Consider the following 16,534-nt stretch of genomic DNA (forward strand, 5'->3'; position numbering starts at 1 on the left):
ATATGAAGTTCAAAATACAGCTCTAGTGATACTAATCGAAGATGTGATAGAAAATGCTTTATTTTGTAAAAAAGCGTTGCTAATGCTTCTGAAAAATAGAATTATTTTATACTTAGATTTACCAAATCAAACGAGTATCTGCCAGTAATTGTTAGGTGTTAGGTAATAAGAGTACATTAACATAACTATTCACTTAAAAAAAGTTCATAAGAGTAAATAAAATAACTAAATTTCATGGTTTAAAAAACTCTTGTCTAAACATAAAATCTGGGAGTGAGTTCCTTTAACTATAAAAATAAAATCCAAATCTTTGTGCTTACTAATTATAATTGTCTAAAAAACGAGGGTGAAGCCCTTTCTCCCTGCCTACCAAGGTTGGTTGTCTACATAAGAATTTAAAAATGAGTCGCCATTAATTCAATAAAATAGCCAAACTTGTATAATTACGTACACATCAAAATTGTCTCAATAAAAAAAATGGCTATACCAAATTCTTTAGAATATTAAACCCTCTCTCCCTTGTCTACCGTGTACTGCCGACTTCTACGTAAAACATAATAAATGTATTAATCTATATCGAAAGTACGCCTGTATATATACGGAAGTGTTTTGAGTCTATTTGTTTTGAGTACCACCCTGCTCATTAGTCCTGCGTACTATTTAAACACTACTTTCCAAAAGCCTTAAATGGGGAACCAGCCTCTCTTATGCTACAGGGGCGATTAACACTTAGCCTGGCTATGTAATGCCACACTATTATCCACATGTTTCATTTCACCTGAATGGTTGATTATAATGTACTAAGAATATAACCTACATTTTAATGGTATGGTATTGGTATACAATGGTATTGCAGATAGGCGAGCATTTAGTACTAGGCTGAATCATTAAGATTTTAAACTATCGCTGGTGTTGAAAGGTCCGCCTACTGCCATTCATCCGATACTTGAGTACTGTAAAGTCACTCATGTTTTACCTTAATCATTCAAAACATAGTTAAAAGAGTAGGTGTATCGAATTATGCCAAAGTGTCTGCGTACCGCGTGCCATCCTCTCGAGTCCCGAGTTATCAAAAAGTTCCTGAATTCCTCATACCACTAAAGGAGGTTTTATCCGCAATATTGCTGGGTTTTTTTATTTTCTTTATCCCTGAACGACATTATAACCACACTAAAAGCTGTTCAAAGTTCCCATGTGCTATCGTGCCCGATTAAAACAAAGCATTCCGAATTGAAAAAAAAATACAAACAAACATTTTAAGTGTTTTTGATGAGACCGTTTTGTACCAATCAATATTTGCGTAAAGCTAGTATACATTTAATGTATCATTTATATTTATAGGGTTAATACTTGTATACATATGTCAATTGCGTTGTTATCTTCAGTTTCAAATCATTCCGTCAGTCACAAAGCTAATTTATAAAAATATGTAGTTTCGAAAGTACATAACAGAAAGTGCTTATATTCGTGCCTCAGTCTATCCTAAGATATAGAATTTGTCGAACATAACGTTAACCTCTTATTATAAAGAATATGATTGTCTTTTATTAATGATTAACGATTCATATTTTGAAAAGGACAAACGATAATACGGGTTTATATTACTTTCCATTCTCCGTTTTGGGATTAAGTTCGTATTAAAGTTTAAGTGGATATAGAAGATATATGACCTTTATTAATTTCAAATACCTCGTTTTGGGGACTAAATTGCAAGTATTGGTATCAATTGCATAATGCACCCTTTAAAGAGTCCAAGGGTTTTTAGATAAAACTATTTCACGGTTACATACTTCAAACGTTTGTTGTCTACATATGCTCTGCGAATAAGTCCCTTTAAATTCAATAAAATAACCAAACTTTAAGAATTACATACAAATCAGTATTGTCTCAATAAAAAATGGCACCACTAAAGTCTTAAGAATGTTCAACCCTCTCTCCCTTGTCTATCGTGTACTGCCGACTCCTGCGTACCAAATAATAAATGTATTAATCTATACATATAAAGTGTTTTGAGTGTATTGTTACTGCGTACCACCCTGCTCTTGAGTCCTGCGTACTAGTAAAATACCACTTGCCAAAAATATTAAAAGGGGGGCCAGCCTCTCTTATGCTACAGAGGGCGATTTACACTTAGCCTGGACATGTAATGCTACAAGATTATCAACATGTTTCATTGTACCTGATTGATTGATTCTAATGTATAACATACATTTTTAGCCAATAAAATTGCCGATAGGCGATCATTTAGTTCTTATCTTAATCATTAAGATTTTCAACTTTCGCTGGTGTTGAAAGGTCCGCCTACTGTCATTCATCTGACACGCTCGCTCATTCTTAATCATTAAAATGTTACTTCAGGTCATCTAACTATTACTAAAGGCCAAAGATTGTCACCAATTATATCATGACGCCAAAGAAACTGACCTTAGTAATAATAATTACTGAGGTGATATATCAGGTGTTGCAATAAGACTTTGTTAAACAAGGGAGATAACCATAAAATGCGATGTAATGGGCGCACTTCAATTGTTGTTCTTCGCAGATCAGACAGCTAAACAATAACTGGTCAAGTGGGCACACTTAAACATGATATAAGATGTAACCCTTGAGTACCGCAAAGTTATTCGTGTTTCACCTGAATCATTCAAAACGTACTTTCATCCGATACGCTCACTCCGCCCATTCTTAATAATTAAAATGTTACTTCAAGTCATTGGACTATTACTTAAGTCCAAGGATTATCACCAATTATATTTCGACGCAAAAGAAATATAATCTTAGTGATAATTATTACTGGGGTGATATATCAGGTATTGTTATAAGACTTTGTTTAACAAGCGAGATAACCATAAAGGCGATATAATAGGTGCACTTAAATTGTAGTTCTTTGCAGATCAGAAAGCTAAACAGTAAATGGTTGACTGGGCACACATTGAAACGATTTATGATGTAACCGTTGAGTACCGTATAGTCATTCATGTTCTACCTGTACCTGATTTAAGTGTCTGCGTACCACGTATCACCCTCCATTCGGAGCTGCTCGGCCATTTTTATCGAAAAACAACCTCGGATGTATATGGACGGTTTACATTGTCAGTAATCAAGTCCTTTTAAGTCCGATGCAAGTAGATCGCGTAGTAATTTAATTCAGTTGTAAACTTAATGACTTAACTCTTGGAAATCTTAAATATGTTTGCAATAAAAAACTTCACAGGCAATCAATTCAAACTTAGATCAACAAATACAAGCTCAAACATTCATTTACTTAATGATATAATTCAACATTTTAACGAACTACTTCTCGGCATACATCCGAGGTTGTTTTCGATAAAAAATGGCCGAGGAGTTCCGAATGACCACCCTCTTGAGCCCCGAGTTGTCTTTAAAAAGTATTGAAAGTACCTCGTACCAACTATGGGTTATATCCGAATTGTTACTGATTTTTTAATTTCTTTATCCACGAACGACACTATCATCAAACTATTTATAAAAGCTGTTCAAAGTTCCCAAGTGCTATCTTGCCCGATTAAAAACAAGGCATTCCGAATTGATAAAACAAAACAAAAAAAACAACAAACATTTTAAGTGTTTTTGATGATACCGTATTTTAATTATCAACTTTTGTGTAAAGCTAGTATATATTTTATCGATTGTTTATATTTCTTCGTTTATTTCTTCTATGTGTCAATTGCTTTGTTATATCTTTTATTTCAAATCATTCCGTCAGTCACAAAGCCAACTTATGGCGTTTTATTTACCTCCAACTTTGTTTCGGCCATGTATATTGTTCGTTTGTAACGATATACGTCATTTAATGTGAATAAATGACATTTTTCAATTTCCATCCTGGTTTGTCAATTACTCGAAACAAATGAACTCAACTAATACTTTTAAGAGAGTACTCATAAATATATATATATATATATATGTAGTTTCGAAAGTACAGAGCTTATATTCATACCCCAGTCTATCCTTTCATTCCTTTAAATACTGCACTTGTCCAACATAACGTTAAACTCTTACTGTAGAGAATATGAATGTTTTATTAATGATTAACGGTTTATATTTTGAAAAGGAAAACGATAATACGGGTTTCTCCCAGACACCAAGACACGTCATTGGGAATTTTACTTCGCGGTTTATATTTTAATTAGTAATTACCTCATTTCCTGGTTACTTCAAAACTTATTTTTATCAGGTACATGTTTAAATAAAAAAGCAAAGTGATATGCCGAAAAAAAGATAAATGGCGAACACAACAAACCTATAATATATTGCATAGTATAATATTAAATGTCTAAAATATATACACATGAATACTTATGTTCAAAGTGTTGATTATAAAATTCAATTCTATTTATGGAAGTACTTGTAAATAATACACCTGTAAGACAAGCTGTTTAAAAACCACAGTTGAAATAACTTCAAGTTACTTCCCTTACTCTGTCTTTGGTATTAAATTCGTATTAAAGTTTTAGAAGATATATTCTTTAAAGAGAAGTAATTTGTCACTTCCAAATACCTCGTCTTTCGGAACTGAATTACAAGTGTGTGTATAAATTTTAAAACTTATTTGGATTTATTGGTTAGATATATCCAGTCGATTTGGTAATATACGCAAAAATGCCAAAGATACATGTGTCGTAAGTAATGTGATACATCAGAATGTAAGATTCAATGGGTTGTACACAACGATATCAATTTTATGCAAGGTTTTGACAATTTTCTTTTTTTCTTTCTTGCAATTGTATCATCTGGTACCTTAATTGTCCCTTTAAGGTACGACGTACAGGTTGACAAAAAAAACACGTTGGTTCAAACACGATTCCGTAGATTTGTTTGTTCATTACCTTTCCGATTAATTAATAAATTTATTTTTGAAATAAATAATCAAACAGCGAATATCTGAAATCAAAGCCCAATAGGCACTGAATGCCCGTGTCATAAATATAAATAAAGTCAAACTTTCTAATACATGTTTATTGTTCAACAAATCAATAAGGCAAGCATGAAAGCTTATATCATAATAAAGTAATATATAATGAAGTAATTTGTTTTTTCTTAATTATAACTTTTAAGAAACTAGAATGCATATGATAAATATTGTTTTTATTTATATGCATTTTAGTGTTTGGACGTTACTTTTAACCATTGGCTAGCCTCCCTACATTGAAGTTTATGTATAGACGAAAAGGATTCTTTTTCCCCAACATGGCAAATAACTAATCCCCGAATTTCAAAGAATTTCGATACTTATTTGGTTCCAAGCAATCAATAATTGAAAGGCGGTCTAACTGTGTTGATTTCTTAAATCATAACCATGCTTCTGTTATACTAGTGATTTATGCAAGAATTTAAAGTCATAAGTATGACCATTTCTTTCTATAAAATGTCATTTCATTCCTTTATAAATACATCATAATCAACTTTCTTTGCCTTATACGATTCAACGAACTGTTTATATTGGTCTTTATTCAAATTTGTCTGTTGGACAGCAGGTATTTCCTCCATCTTGTTTATCCAAGACGTCACTGCCGGAAACCTGTCAGGAGATATCTCTACTTCTGGGTTATTAAAGGAGTAGGCCAGGTGAGGTATCCTCATTATGTGTGGCCAGACGTTTAAATCCACCATCATCGGCTTGTCGCCTGTAAAATGAAATTAGTTTGATAATCGCCGTTTTACTGATCGATTGTTGTATTTATTTTGTCTTCAGTCCATAAGTTGAGGAAATGTAAAGCACTACGCAGTACGGTACTCAGTTTCTGCCTAAATCCACTATAATTTAATAAGACCGAAAGTGCCCTGATTTTAAATGTTTTGTAGGAACTGAATTTGTAGATATATTAACAATTTAAACTTTAGGTGTTTTTTATTGTTGAACAAATAATTTTTTTCACGTTTCACACGATTTCATTTCGATGTCTGACTACATAAAACGTGAACGAGTCCTTTCAAAGATACCATAGATTACAAAATAAAAACTTTAAAAGTGTACATTGATTGAAAGGGACTAGACACTAGAAGGACCAAAAATCGTCATATACAGTATTTCCTCAAAAAACAAGCCTAGAATTGTCAATATCACTCTACATGGCGGATTTAAAAGTATTTTGTCGATGTATAAGCTGAGTTTCCGCGAATAACGGTTTCCCAGTTTGCAAACTGAGCATGCGAATGTCACATGATACGTACAGATACTACACATAATGCAACTACTGAACCTAGTAAATTTTGAATTTGGAAAAATAAGCAAAAACTGCGTCAAATCGTCAACGATTTTAGTTTTATGTAAGTTTTTGACATTTTTATTTTTTCTTGCAATTGTAGCATCTGGTGATACAATAATATATATATTTTAAGAATTAAGAATTAACACAAACTATGATATTTCTGAGTCTCCTTTCTTATTTATAATAAAAACGTGCTCCTTTACTCTACCTAATATTTTTTTCTGGACTTCAACACATGTGCTTTAAATACTTACCAATGATGTTTTTCAAGAAAAATCTGTATTTTAGGCATTATAAAATAACCAAAAAGAATGATATTATGGCATTTTATACATATATAACACTTCACAATGTTACCTCCAAGGAAAGGAGTCCCTCGCTTCTTTACATCAAGTTCGAATTCATCTAAGGCAGAGAACATGTTCTCGATGGCTTCCTTGTCCTCTGTGTGACTTAACATTACTTTGTAGAATGCACCAATGAACTGGAATGCATAATACATTAAAGAAGTTACATTTAGATTCGTACAATCATGTATATGTCTGATTTTATATAATAAAAAAAATATTATAAAACCAATTTCAGCTAAATATGTAAGAAACTTCATTACTCTACTATGCTGACTGTTGTATAAGAATCTAAATAATTGAACATTGTGTGTTCTAAATTAAATGCCATATATATTTCCAATTCAATTCAGACTTAAGTAAATATTGTGGTTTTAACTTATTTGAATAAATGTGGATTATGTTGAAAATTAATAGATGGGTGTGTTATGTTAAATAAAACATGTACAAGGAAATTTGGCAGTATGTATCTCGATTACAGTCTTGTAGGATGGTGGGCGTTAGCCTTGTGTCTCTATACAGGGTCTTCTTTAAAAGAAATTCCCTACAAGGCTTGTCCCTGATGCCTTGATTGTATTAATATATTTTCTATTTTGTTTTGCAATTTCGATCTACACACCTTTCCATATTTCTCCAATAGCATCCGGTCACGTGCCAGCTGGTAAGGGTCATCTGGGTTCAGTCGAACTTTAGGATACATGGCGTCAAGATAATCGTTGACTATGAGCGAGTCAAAAACGATCTTGTCATCAAATTGGATAGTTGGAACCTTGCCAAGGGGAGTAATTTTCTCCAAGTACCATTCAGGTTTGTCTTGTAGATGAATGTTGACAGTTTCGTGACTGAAAATATATCAGATATGTTTATACTTAAAGATGCACAGTTACTCCCAAATAAGATTTACCACAAATAACACAATTGTTTAAATATACCCAAAACCAAAAGGGATGAATACATGTCAAAAACAATGGTTCTTATGAAGGATACCGAATCTAATTTGAAGGAAAGGTGCAGAAAACACGGTAATTCTACATTATGAGTCGATAGTAGATCACAGTAAATCTTTTAGCATTCACCAATAATTTTATATTTGTGCGTTTTCAGCTATTAAATACACGGTTACAATCTTGATATCAGTAATGATATTTTCCATAAATGCATTAATCAGTAAGTAGTTGAAGGTTTATCACTCAAAACGTATGTTGGTTATACATGTGTATGTATTGATTTTGAATAAGAGTGTCACTTTAGTTGATACGAATTTGATTCAGTTTATCAACGAACGTACGAAAATCGTTAGTTCGGATCATTATTAGGGGAGTTTCAGATATTGAATGCATGTGTTAATTTGCAAACTAAAATAACATATTGCAACCTTTCAATCTAAAAAACCATAGTGCAACCTTTCAAACTAAAATAACAGAGTGCAAGCTTTCAAACTAAAATAACATAGTGCAACCTTTCAAACTAAAATAACATAGTGCAACCTTTCAAACTAAAATAACGTAGTGCAACCTTTTAAACTAAAATAACATATTGCAACCTTTCAAACTAAAATAACATAGTGCAACCTTTCAAACTAAAATAACATAGTGCAACCTTTCAAACTAAAATAACATAGTGCAACCTTTCAAACTAAAAAACGTAGTTCAACCTTTCAAACTAAAATAACATATTGCAACCTTTCAAACTAAAATAACATAGTGCAACCTTTCAAACTAAAATAACATAGTGCAACCTTTCAAACTAGAATAACATAGTGCAACCTTTCAAACTAAAATAACATAGTGCAACCTTTCAAACTAGCCTATTTGTTTCATTATATATATCGTGCTAAAACCAAGGATTCGAAAGAACCGATCGTACGATACCCCGTTCAAAAGATAGCCCCATACATTTGTATTTTTAAATGTACTAAGAAACTGTATGGAAGTCATGTAAACGTTGTTATTCATTGAAAGATGGGCAGCAACAATCAAAAAGTTTCTGTTTAACATGTATGTAGGCGTAACTTCAATAAGTGGAGTAATGTTTTGGAAAGTATGTACGTTTTTAGTTACACCATTTACATCGATTACATATGATTGATGATATATACATTCCTCATGCTATTCTGAACGTGTAAAATGTACACGTACCTGGATGACGTAGTCCACACTAAACAACACACTTTCCACATATACTCGTACAAGTATTTTTTTGGCCTTGCCCGAGTGCGAGTATAAATAAACTTACACACCCCATTTTGCTACAACTGTACTTTTAATCGTGTACACTGATTTCTGTACTAAAGCGTATACATGTGTATATGTACTAAAATACGTGTAACAGTAGCTATTACTTTACCAATGCTCTTGTGAAGCAGCATTATCTTAATCTTGTGTACATAAGGGAAAACAGGAACTGTAATGTCACTGGGGTGTGTAATAAGCTTTTATTAATAATTTTGTACTCACTCGATGCCCTTGTGTAGCAGCACCAGCTTTGTCCTTTGGGCGTACGGACAGGAATGCATGCTGTACAGTCGCAACTTCCCTGGAGTGGGCTCGGGATAAGTACTTCCTGTTACAAACAAATGCATGTATTTTAATAACTTCGGTGGGTTATGCTGATGGAAGATTGCATTATATTCTGAAGGGGTGCCTTGGATACTCACTTCCCGTTAATTACAAAAATATTTGTGGGTTTGGCTGATGGAACATTGCATCATATTCTAAAGGAGGGTTTCGGATAAGTTGACTCGGTCGATTATAAAAATGTTTATGTTTTAATAACTTTAGTGGGTTTGACTGATGGAACATTGCATTCCATGCTGAAGGGCTATTTTAAATAAGTAATCCCGGTCAATTACAAAAATATGTTTAAATAACGTTGGTTGGTTTGGCAGCGTTGAACCCAATTCTAAAACATTAGTAGCACGGTGTATATAGAAGTTCTTGTTTGTGTTGTTTTATTTATGGACATATATGGCAAATTATCAAATTATAACCTTCCAGCCAAATTTGACCAACTACCACCTTCCTAGTGTAATATCTCTGTCCGTGCTAGCATACTGTCATGTGTATGCAACTATTTAACAGGAAAATATTTATTTCATTCGAAATATATAGCTGTTTTCCTACAACATACTTATTGATTTAAAAACTGCGGACATCCATATATCATATTATCTTATTCTATATGATCAGATGATGACTTACCTGATCGGAAATGTTTCAACGTCAAAGGCATTTTGATATTTTCAATGTCGGAATAATCCACGTATTAATTTGAGTATTGCTAAAACTTGTAGAAGTCCGATATAATCCAATTTTCTGACTACAAACCCTTAATGTGTGCAGGGATTATATGCTTGTAAATCTAGGACATGTCACAAAATCTTTATGGGGTGAAAGATAATGCACTGTACAAATATCACCGTCCTGGTAAAATATTCTTTTTAAAGAGATCGTACCAAAGCCAACTAAGTAGCGAACTAAATAGCATCACGAACGAAAACACCGATGGATGCTCCCATAATTTTATTAACTCATGGCTTTGCAATACTTTAAAACAAGCCGCCTCACAACTTCCTGTAAGTAAGTTTAACCGAAAAGCCAAACCGTATTGGACGGAAGAGGTCAAAGCGGCGCATGCGCAGGCCCGACGCGCTCGGCATATATGGTTAAGTCAAGGCAGAACCCGCAGTACAATGTCAGACTCATTCATAAACTATAAACAAGTCAAACGCACTTTCACGAGTCCCATGAAAAACAATTATATGACGAACTTAATAGAACAGCTGAAGTAGACTATCAAATGTTTTGGAAGTTGTTAAAACGAAACAGCAAACGATCTTTTGAGACTTGCTCTGAGTTGAAAATAGACGACACGAGTTATAAAGATGACAGAGTGACTGACGGATTTAAAAACCACTATTCAAAAGTTTTTAGTCACTCAAACGAGCATGACATCCTACCAGAAGATGATTTGTTCGAACTTCAGTGTTATCTTACATGTAAAACCACTAACAACACCGTCACCTCAATTAGCTTAGATGAGGTTAACAAAATAATCAAATCCCTCGCGAAGAGAAAAAGCCCTGGTCATGATGGAATAATGAATGAACATGTCATATTTGGCGGACTTGCTGTCACAAAAGCGCTTACACTACTATTCAATTTAGTTCTGATGCATGAGAAAATACCAATAGATTGGAAAACCAGCGTTATCATCCCTGTATATAAAGGTAAAGGAAAAGACAAACGTGACCCTTCAAGCTACAGACCTATATCATTACTCCCTTATTTTTGCAAAATTTTCGAAAAGGTTATGGCCGAACGGATCAACTCTCATGTGTCGTCAGCAAGTAACACCTTCCCAAGCCCACAACAAAATGGATTCCAAAAGGGTCCCAGTTGTGTGACCACATACTTTAATCTCCAAGAAACAATTTTCTATGCAATAGACAAAGGTAGCAATGCAATGTTGCATGTCTTGATCAGAAAGCCGCCTTTGACACAGTGAGGCACTCTGCATTACTCCTCAAATTAGGTCGACTTGGCCTTAATGGTAAACTACTAAGGGTCATCAAGTCCTCCTATGAATCCCTCAAATGCACCGTACGTGTTTGTCAAGACCTAATGTCAGATACCTTCGACGTAGTCCGCGGCGTGCGTCAAGGGGGAGTCTTGTTCAGTTTTTACTATCTCGTTTATCTCAATAGCCTATTACAAAACTTAGAGATAAGTAAGCATGGCTCTCGGCTTATGTCTCTTAATTGCGGCAGCCCAACATTTGCCGACGACATCTCTCTCATCTCGTTATCTCCCTATAAGCTGCAATGCATGGTGGATATTGTGTATAGTTACTGTAAACGTTGGCACGTTGATATCAATGTCGATAAATCTAACGTAGTCGTATTTACTCAAGCCCGCCGAGTCCCACAAGTATGCATCATCTATGGGGACCAAGAAATAAAACAGGTTACATCAATAACGCACCTAGGCATTTCCCAAGAGGGCAGCCTTAAAATACGTACACGCATTTCAGAACGCTTACAGAAAGCTAGAAATGCTTTTTTTCAATGGTGGGTCAGGGTGTCCACCCTCTCGGTGTGAACCCCTTAGTATCCACAAGTCTTTACAAAAAAAATAATTCCAATTGCTCTCTACGGCTCCGAACTCTGGAACTCAATGACTAACGTTGACACCTTAGCCATCAACCGTCTCCAACACTTCGTAGCCAAAAAGATACAAGGACTTCCTATCTCTACCAGATCGGATATGTCGGAATCTATTCTAGGATTAAATAAGTTAGATACCTACGTCGAAAAAAGAAAACTGATGTTCTTACACAAGTTGTTAATGCTTCCAAACAAATGTATAAGCAAACAAAGTTTTGTGAGAAAATATATTTCTTACATTCTTGATAACGACTCAATTAAACGAGGATTTATACCAGATATATGTAAGCTGCTGACCAAATACAACATGCAATTTGTGCTAAATAGCTACTTCTCCGTAGAAAGAGCCACCCCAGATAAACAAACTTGGAAACGCATGGTTAACAATGCTGTTATACTTAAATGCAAGTTATGCTGGGATATCCGTACTTCCAATGATTGCGATTTTATGTTATTTCGTATTCTTCATCCATGTTTACAACCTGCTATTATGTATACTATTTCAAGAAAAATTAGTTTTCGTCACACAGCAAGGAGTATAGCAAAATTGTGGTGCAGACCTTCGATTTTACGAAACAGACATTGTGCTAAGTGTAACTTAACCTTTCAGGAAGAGCTTGTACATATATTAAGCGAGTGTTACCACACATTGGCAATAAGAGAAGACTACCCAAATGAATACTATTTTGAATGAACATGACTATGAAAGCTTAAATAACTTAGAACAAATACAATGGACTCTGCGACTTCTCGGAGCACCTTTAAAACCTTTTATAGACACGGACAACAACGCTCTACTTCTGCAATGTTCATACAATTATACATTACGGTGTATACGTGCATACTTTGACTAGAGTTTGCTGAAGCGACATTTAATAGCGCTTATCATAATAACCGTAGCTTGGTTGCTAATCAACTACCGATTATAACCATAATCATAATCACTTTTACCTCAACCTATATCCGTGCACAGCTAAACCTAACATTATAGAAACATGTTCCGTAAAAGCCTCTTGTTCTGTTTCGTTAGAGTGATTACACAGCAATACTTGTATACAATGCATGCATCGTTTTCTTATGCATACCTGTTATTATACTCATCACAGCTATGATTTGTTTTTAATCACTAATTAAATCGCTAGCTCAAATAACAATGTGGATCCGTTATAAGATGGAAAAACAATAGAATACAAAACCTAAAAACAAAAGCATCCAATGTACATATGTGTAACTAAATGTATACATATTATATATAATTATGTTAGATACGTTTTCCCTGTTCTATATTGCTCAATGTTAGAGCACCTTACACGTTGTAAATATATTTGCATATCTTCTGTATAGGAGGAAATAAAGATTTGATTGATTGAACTGTCGGATTTGAACGAATTAAGGCCAGGAAGTGTTTCACGTGAGCAACGCTTTCTATTTATTGCAAGCCGTCGTCGGTGTTTTTTTTCAATCGACCGAAATAGGACGATGCGGACTCACATGAACTATTATGCTGTTACGGGTCATTCTGTAGCGACATTTTTGTTAATTTGACGCCAAGTATAGTAAAGTATAATATAAATAAATTTTGTCGCAATCATAATTCGTTTTGAAAAAAATACATATAATGCTTTGCATATTCCTTTATGATAAGGTTGTAGAGAATATGGTCCATGATATCAGACAAAGTGAAACTGAGTTAAATTCCAACTGCCGACAGAACACTGTTTTGATACATCCGGAACACCTTGTCCATTTCCCATCGAAGACATCCTCGGATAAATATTGACGGTTTACGATATCAGAAATCTGAAATTTAACTACAATGCAAGCTGATCGCGTAGTAATTTCAATTTAACAGATAAACTTTTGACTTTTATCTTGGGTATCTTTATTACTTATGCAATAATTCACATCACTGGCAATCAATTTAAATTAAATAATACAAAACCCACGTTAAACACTACAATTGGTTTATACTATTATTTTTAAAAAAAAATGTGGACTACTTCTACTGATGTACCGGCGTACATCCGGGGATGTTATTGACGAAAAAATGGCCGAGGTTTTCCGAATGATTTAAATACTGAATACACGCATTTCTTGTGCATTAAGCCCTGCTGGAAAATTCCGTCTGGCAAAATGAGTCACGCGCAAGATCGCGACACCTCTTTTATTCTGTTTCTGTATGTTTTATGGTTTATGGAAATAACATTATGGCATTTAAACGCAATTCAACAAATACGCATACATTACTTTAAATTAAAAATTAAATAAAGAAATCATCAAACCGGAACTATTTAACGGCCTCATTTATAAAAAAAATACTACGCGTCATATGGTCAGTAAACAATGTCGCACTCGCTCTTAACGAAATGTACCATCAATGCTTTTTCTACGTCCACTTTACCCATGCGATTGGATAATTTAAAGTTTGCAAGAAAAACTAGTATAAAACATATGGTTTTCCAGTCCGGCTTGAAAAATCTGGCACTCAGGTACGCTGCTTGACCGTTGACTCCGCAAGCCTGTTTACCGGCTTCTGCAAGTGCCCTTTGGTCGGATTTTTAGACCCGGACCGGAAACTTATTATAAATATTATTTTTCTTTTTTTTATTCTCTAATTTTATTTTCTATTATGCTTTATTTGTTTAAAGTTGCACTATCACAGATTTATCGTTTTTACAACTTTTTTTATTTCTTGTCATGGAAAGAGCAAATGTTTGCCTAAATATCTGCAAACTAATGATAAAAATTTGCTGACAAAAAAATCAGAACGCAGATTTGCATATTTCCGTTAGAAAATTAATGTTTTATGGTTTAAACCGTTACTAACGGTTTAAGAAAAATGCATTAAACATGTGTGTTTTTTAACTTAAATATAAATATATGCCATCTATTTTTTTAGCAGTCTTATATCACTGGTTTCCACGAATTTTCGCCAAAAATGGCTCGTTCCAAGACAAAAAAATGAAAAAAAAGATGTCAAAACGTTCAATCTGTGAGAGCGCAGCTTTAATGTTAAAAGTGTTTAAAGACTAATAAATTTACATTATCATGTTCGTTATTATTTTTAAGAAATGTTTCATATTACATCAAAACATGTATGTTATGGGCCTTTGAAAGGTTACGTCATGACCGGTTTTGTTTAATGGCTATTTTTCCTTTTGTCATAATACAAGGCTAAGTGATAAAGGTATTTACTTCAACCGGGTATAGGTGAGTGCAAATCTAATATAATGATAAGAGATGTCGAAGTCGAGCTATAATCTTGAAGACAAAAATAGCTAGTATACATTCGAAAATAGAACATTCCATCGTTGAATTGTATTGTATCGTCCCACTTTAAGTTTTAGAAAACATTTCTTTTTATATGTTGAATAATTATGGAACTATATTTTCATTTTTCATGATTGAACAGCTATATATTTGTTCTTCACCTTTAGAAAAAAAATGTTGGGAAAAATTTGTTAATATATAATAACACTAAAACATCGCAATCAGACATAAGTAGGTTTTCAAATTGCGCAATTAGAAAATTTGGACAAAAAGGAATAGCATTGGCATTCACTTCTTTTGTACCAACCCAAATGCAATCCCAACGTACGTCTCTGCATTAACTTGCTACTCAAGCGAAAGCGACCTTGACCTTTAACCAATCAACCATATATTCAATCCAATATTCATCCGATCATGAGGTTGCAATATACGAAGTTTCTTCACCGGAAATCATTCGAGACAAAACACGAGACATTCCATTAAAAATTGTTTTTGATATTGTAATTTGTAATTAAAAGTGACCTTGACCCAACCAACACCAAATGCCATTTCAGTATTCTTCTTTACATGAACTTGTTTTATAATGAGTTTAATTGCTATGCAAGTCAATTCAACACTGTATTTTGATACATGTAGGTACATTTGTGACGGATTGGAATTATTTAGTTATATTTAACCCCTGTCTGATCAACGCAAACTAAAGTAGAAGTCGTTGTAGTATAAAATTGGATTAAAAAGGAATCAAAACTTGTCAATGAATCAATTATGTTTTTTTAAATAATCATGTTGTAAATAGTTATCTTTGGCAAATTTTAGTCGCACTTTATTTTTTTTTTAAATTAATAATAATTATTTACCAAAGCTAGTTTTACGTATACGCTTCAGCGGGTCAGACATAAAAACAAATAATATCGCGTGAAATGTGAACAAAATGCTTGTTACAAGAAAAATCATATCGAATTTTAATTTATAGCTCTACTGTTTGAAATTATTCAAAATGTGACGGGAAATTATATATTCAGCCGAAAAGCGTTAGTAACGCTAAATTTTCTAGGCTTGGATTTAAAAAAAAATTGCCCCTATTTTTTAAAGCGTAAGAAGCGATGGTAGTTTATTGCATGGATCCAAATTTCTTACTTAATCTTGATCATAAAGATTATTTACTATTTAACTTCAGTAACATTACATACTGTAAATATTATACAAACTAAACCAATGCAAAAAAGAGTTTAGCTAAACCTTTTTATAAGGTATTAAATATGTTTTGAGAAATAAGGGTCAGTTCAATTAAGTATAATTACCAGTTAATGTGTGTTGTTTGTTCATAAAACTAAGGTAACAACATCGATTTTACCTATCAAACTGAGAAAGGAAGATAACTCCTTTTTAAATCGATGTCACATAATCCATGTCAGAAACTAACCCCAATAGTTTTTATGTTTTTAAGCTCCGCCTATTGGTTACAGTGTTGACGAAAACAAAGAAAGCACTTTCCAATATGGTGAAAGAACAAACACTAC

At 33.5% G+C, this 16,534-nt stretch overlaps 1 protein-coding gene across 1 annotated transcript; it reads right to left on the minus strand.

Annotated features, from left to right (window-relative positions):
- Window positions 1-5,351: 5,351 nt before the first annotated feature.
- On the minus strand, window positions 5,352-9,883 carry LOC128243769 (pyrimidodiazepine synthase-like). The gene is made up of 5 exons (XM_052961704.1): window positions 9,781-9,883; window positions 9,037-9,142; window positions 7,200-7,422; window positions 6,591-6,717; window positions 5,352-5,648 (listed from the first exon to the last, which is right to left on the minus strand). Exons 1-5 carry the CDS (start codon window positions 9,809-9,811, stop codon window positions 5,398-5,400), a joined length of 738 nt encoding a protein of 245 aa, XP_052817664.1. The 5' UTR covers window positions 9,812-9,883; the 3' UTR covers window positions 5,352-5,397.
- Window positions 9,884-16,534: the final 6,651 nt, after the last annotated feature.

Source organism: Mya arenaria, chromosome 8, assembly GCF_026914265.1.
Source record: "Mya arenaria isolate MELC-2E11 chromosome 8, ASM2691426v1".
In the NCBI taxonomy this organism is placed as follows: domain Eukaryota; kingdom Metazoa; phylum Mollusca; class Bivalvia; order Myida; family Myidae; genus Mya; species Mya arenaria.

Bases quoted from the DNA above. Each gene is read 5' to 3' on its own strand.
- LOC128243769 (XM_052961704.1), bottom strand. From the start codon at position 9,811: ATGCCTTTGACGTTGAAACATTTCCGATCAG. The intron at 7,423-9,036 runs GTGAGTACAAAA...ATATATTTTCAG, and splicing joins CTGCTACACAAGGGCATCGA to TCACGAAACTGTCAACATTC. The intron at 6,718-7,199 runs GTGTGTAGATCG...TATGCATTCCAG, and splicing joins TATTGGAGAAATATGGAAAG to TTCATTGGTGCATTCTACAA.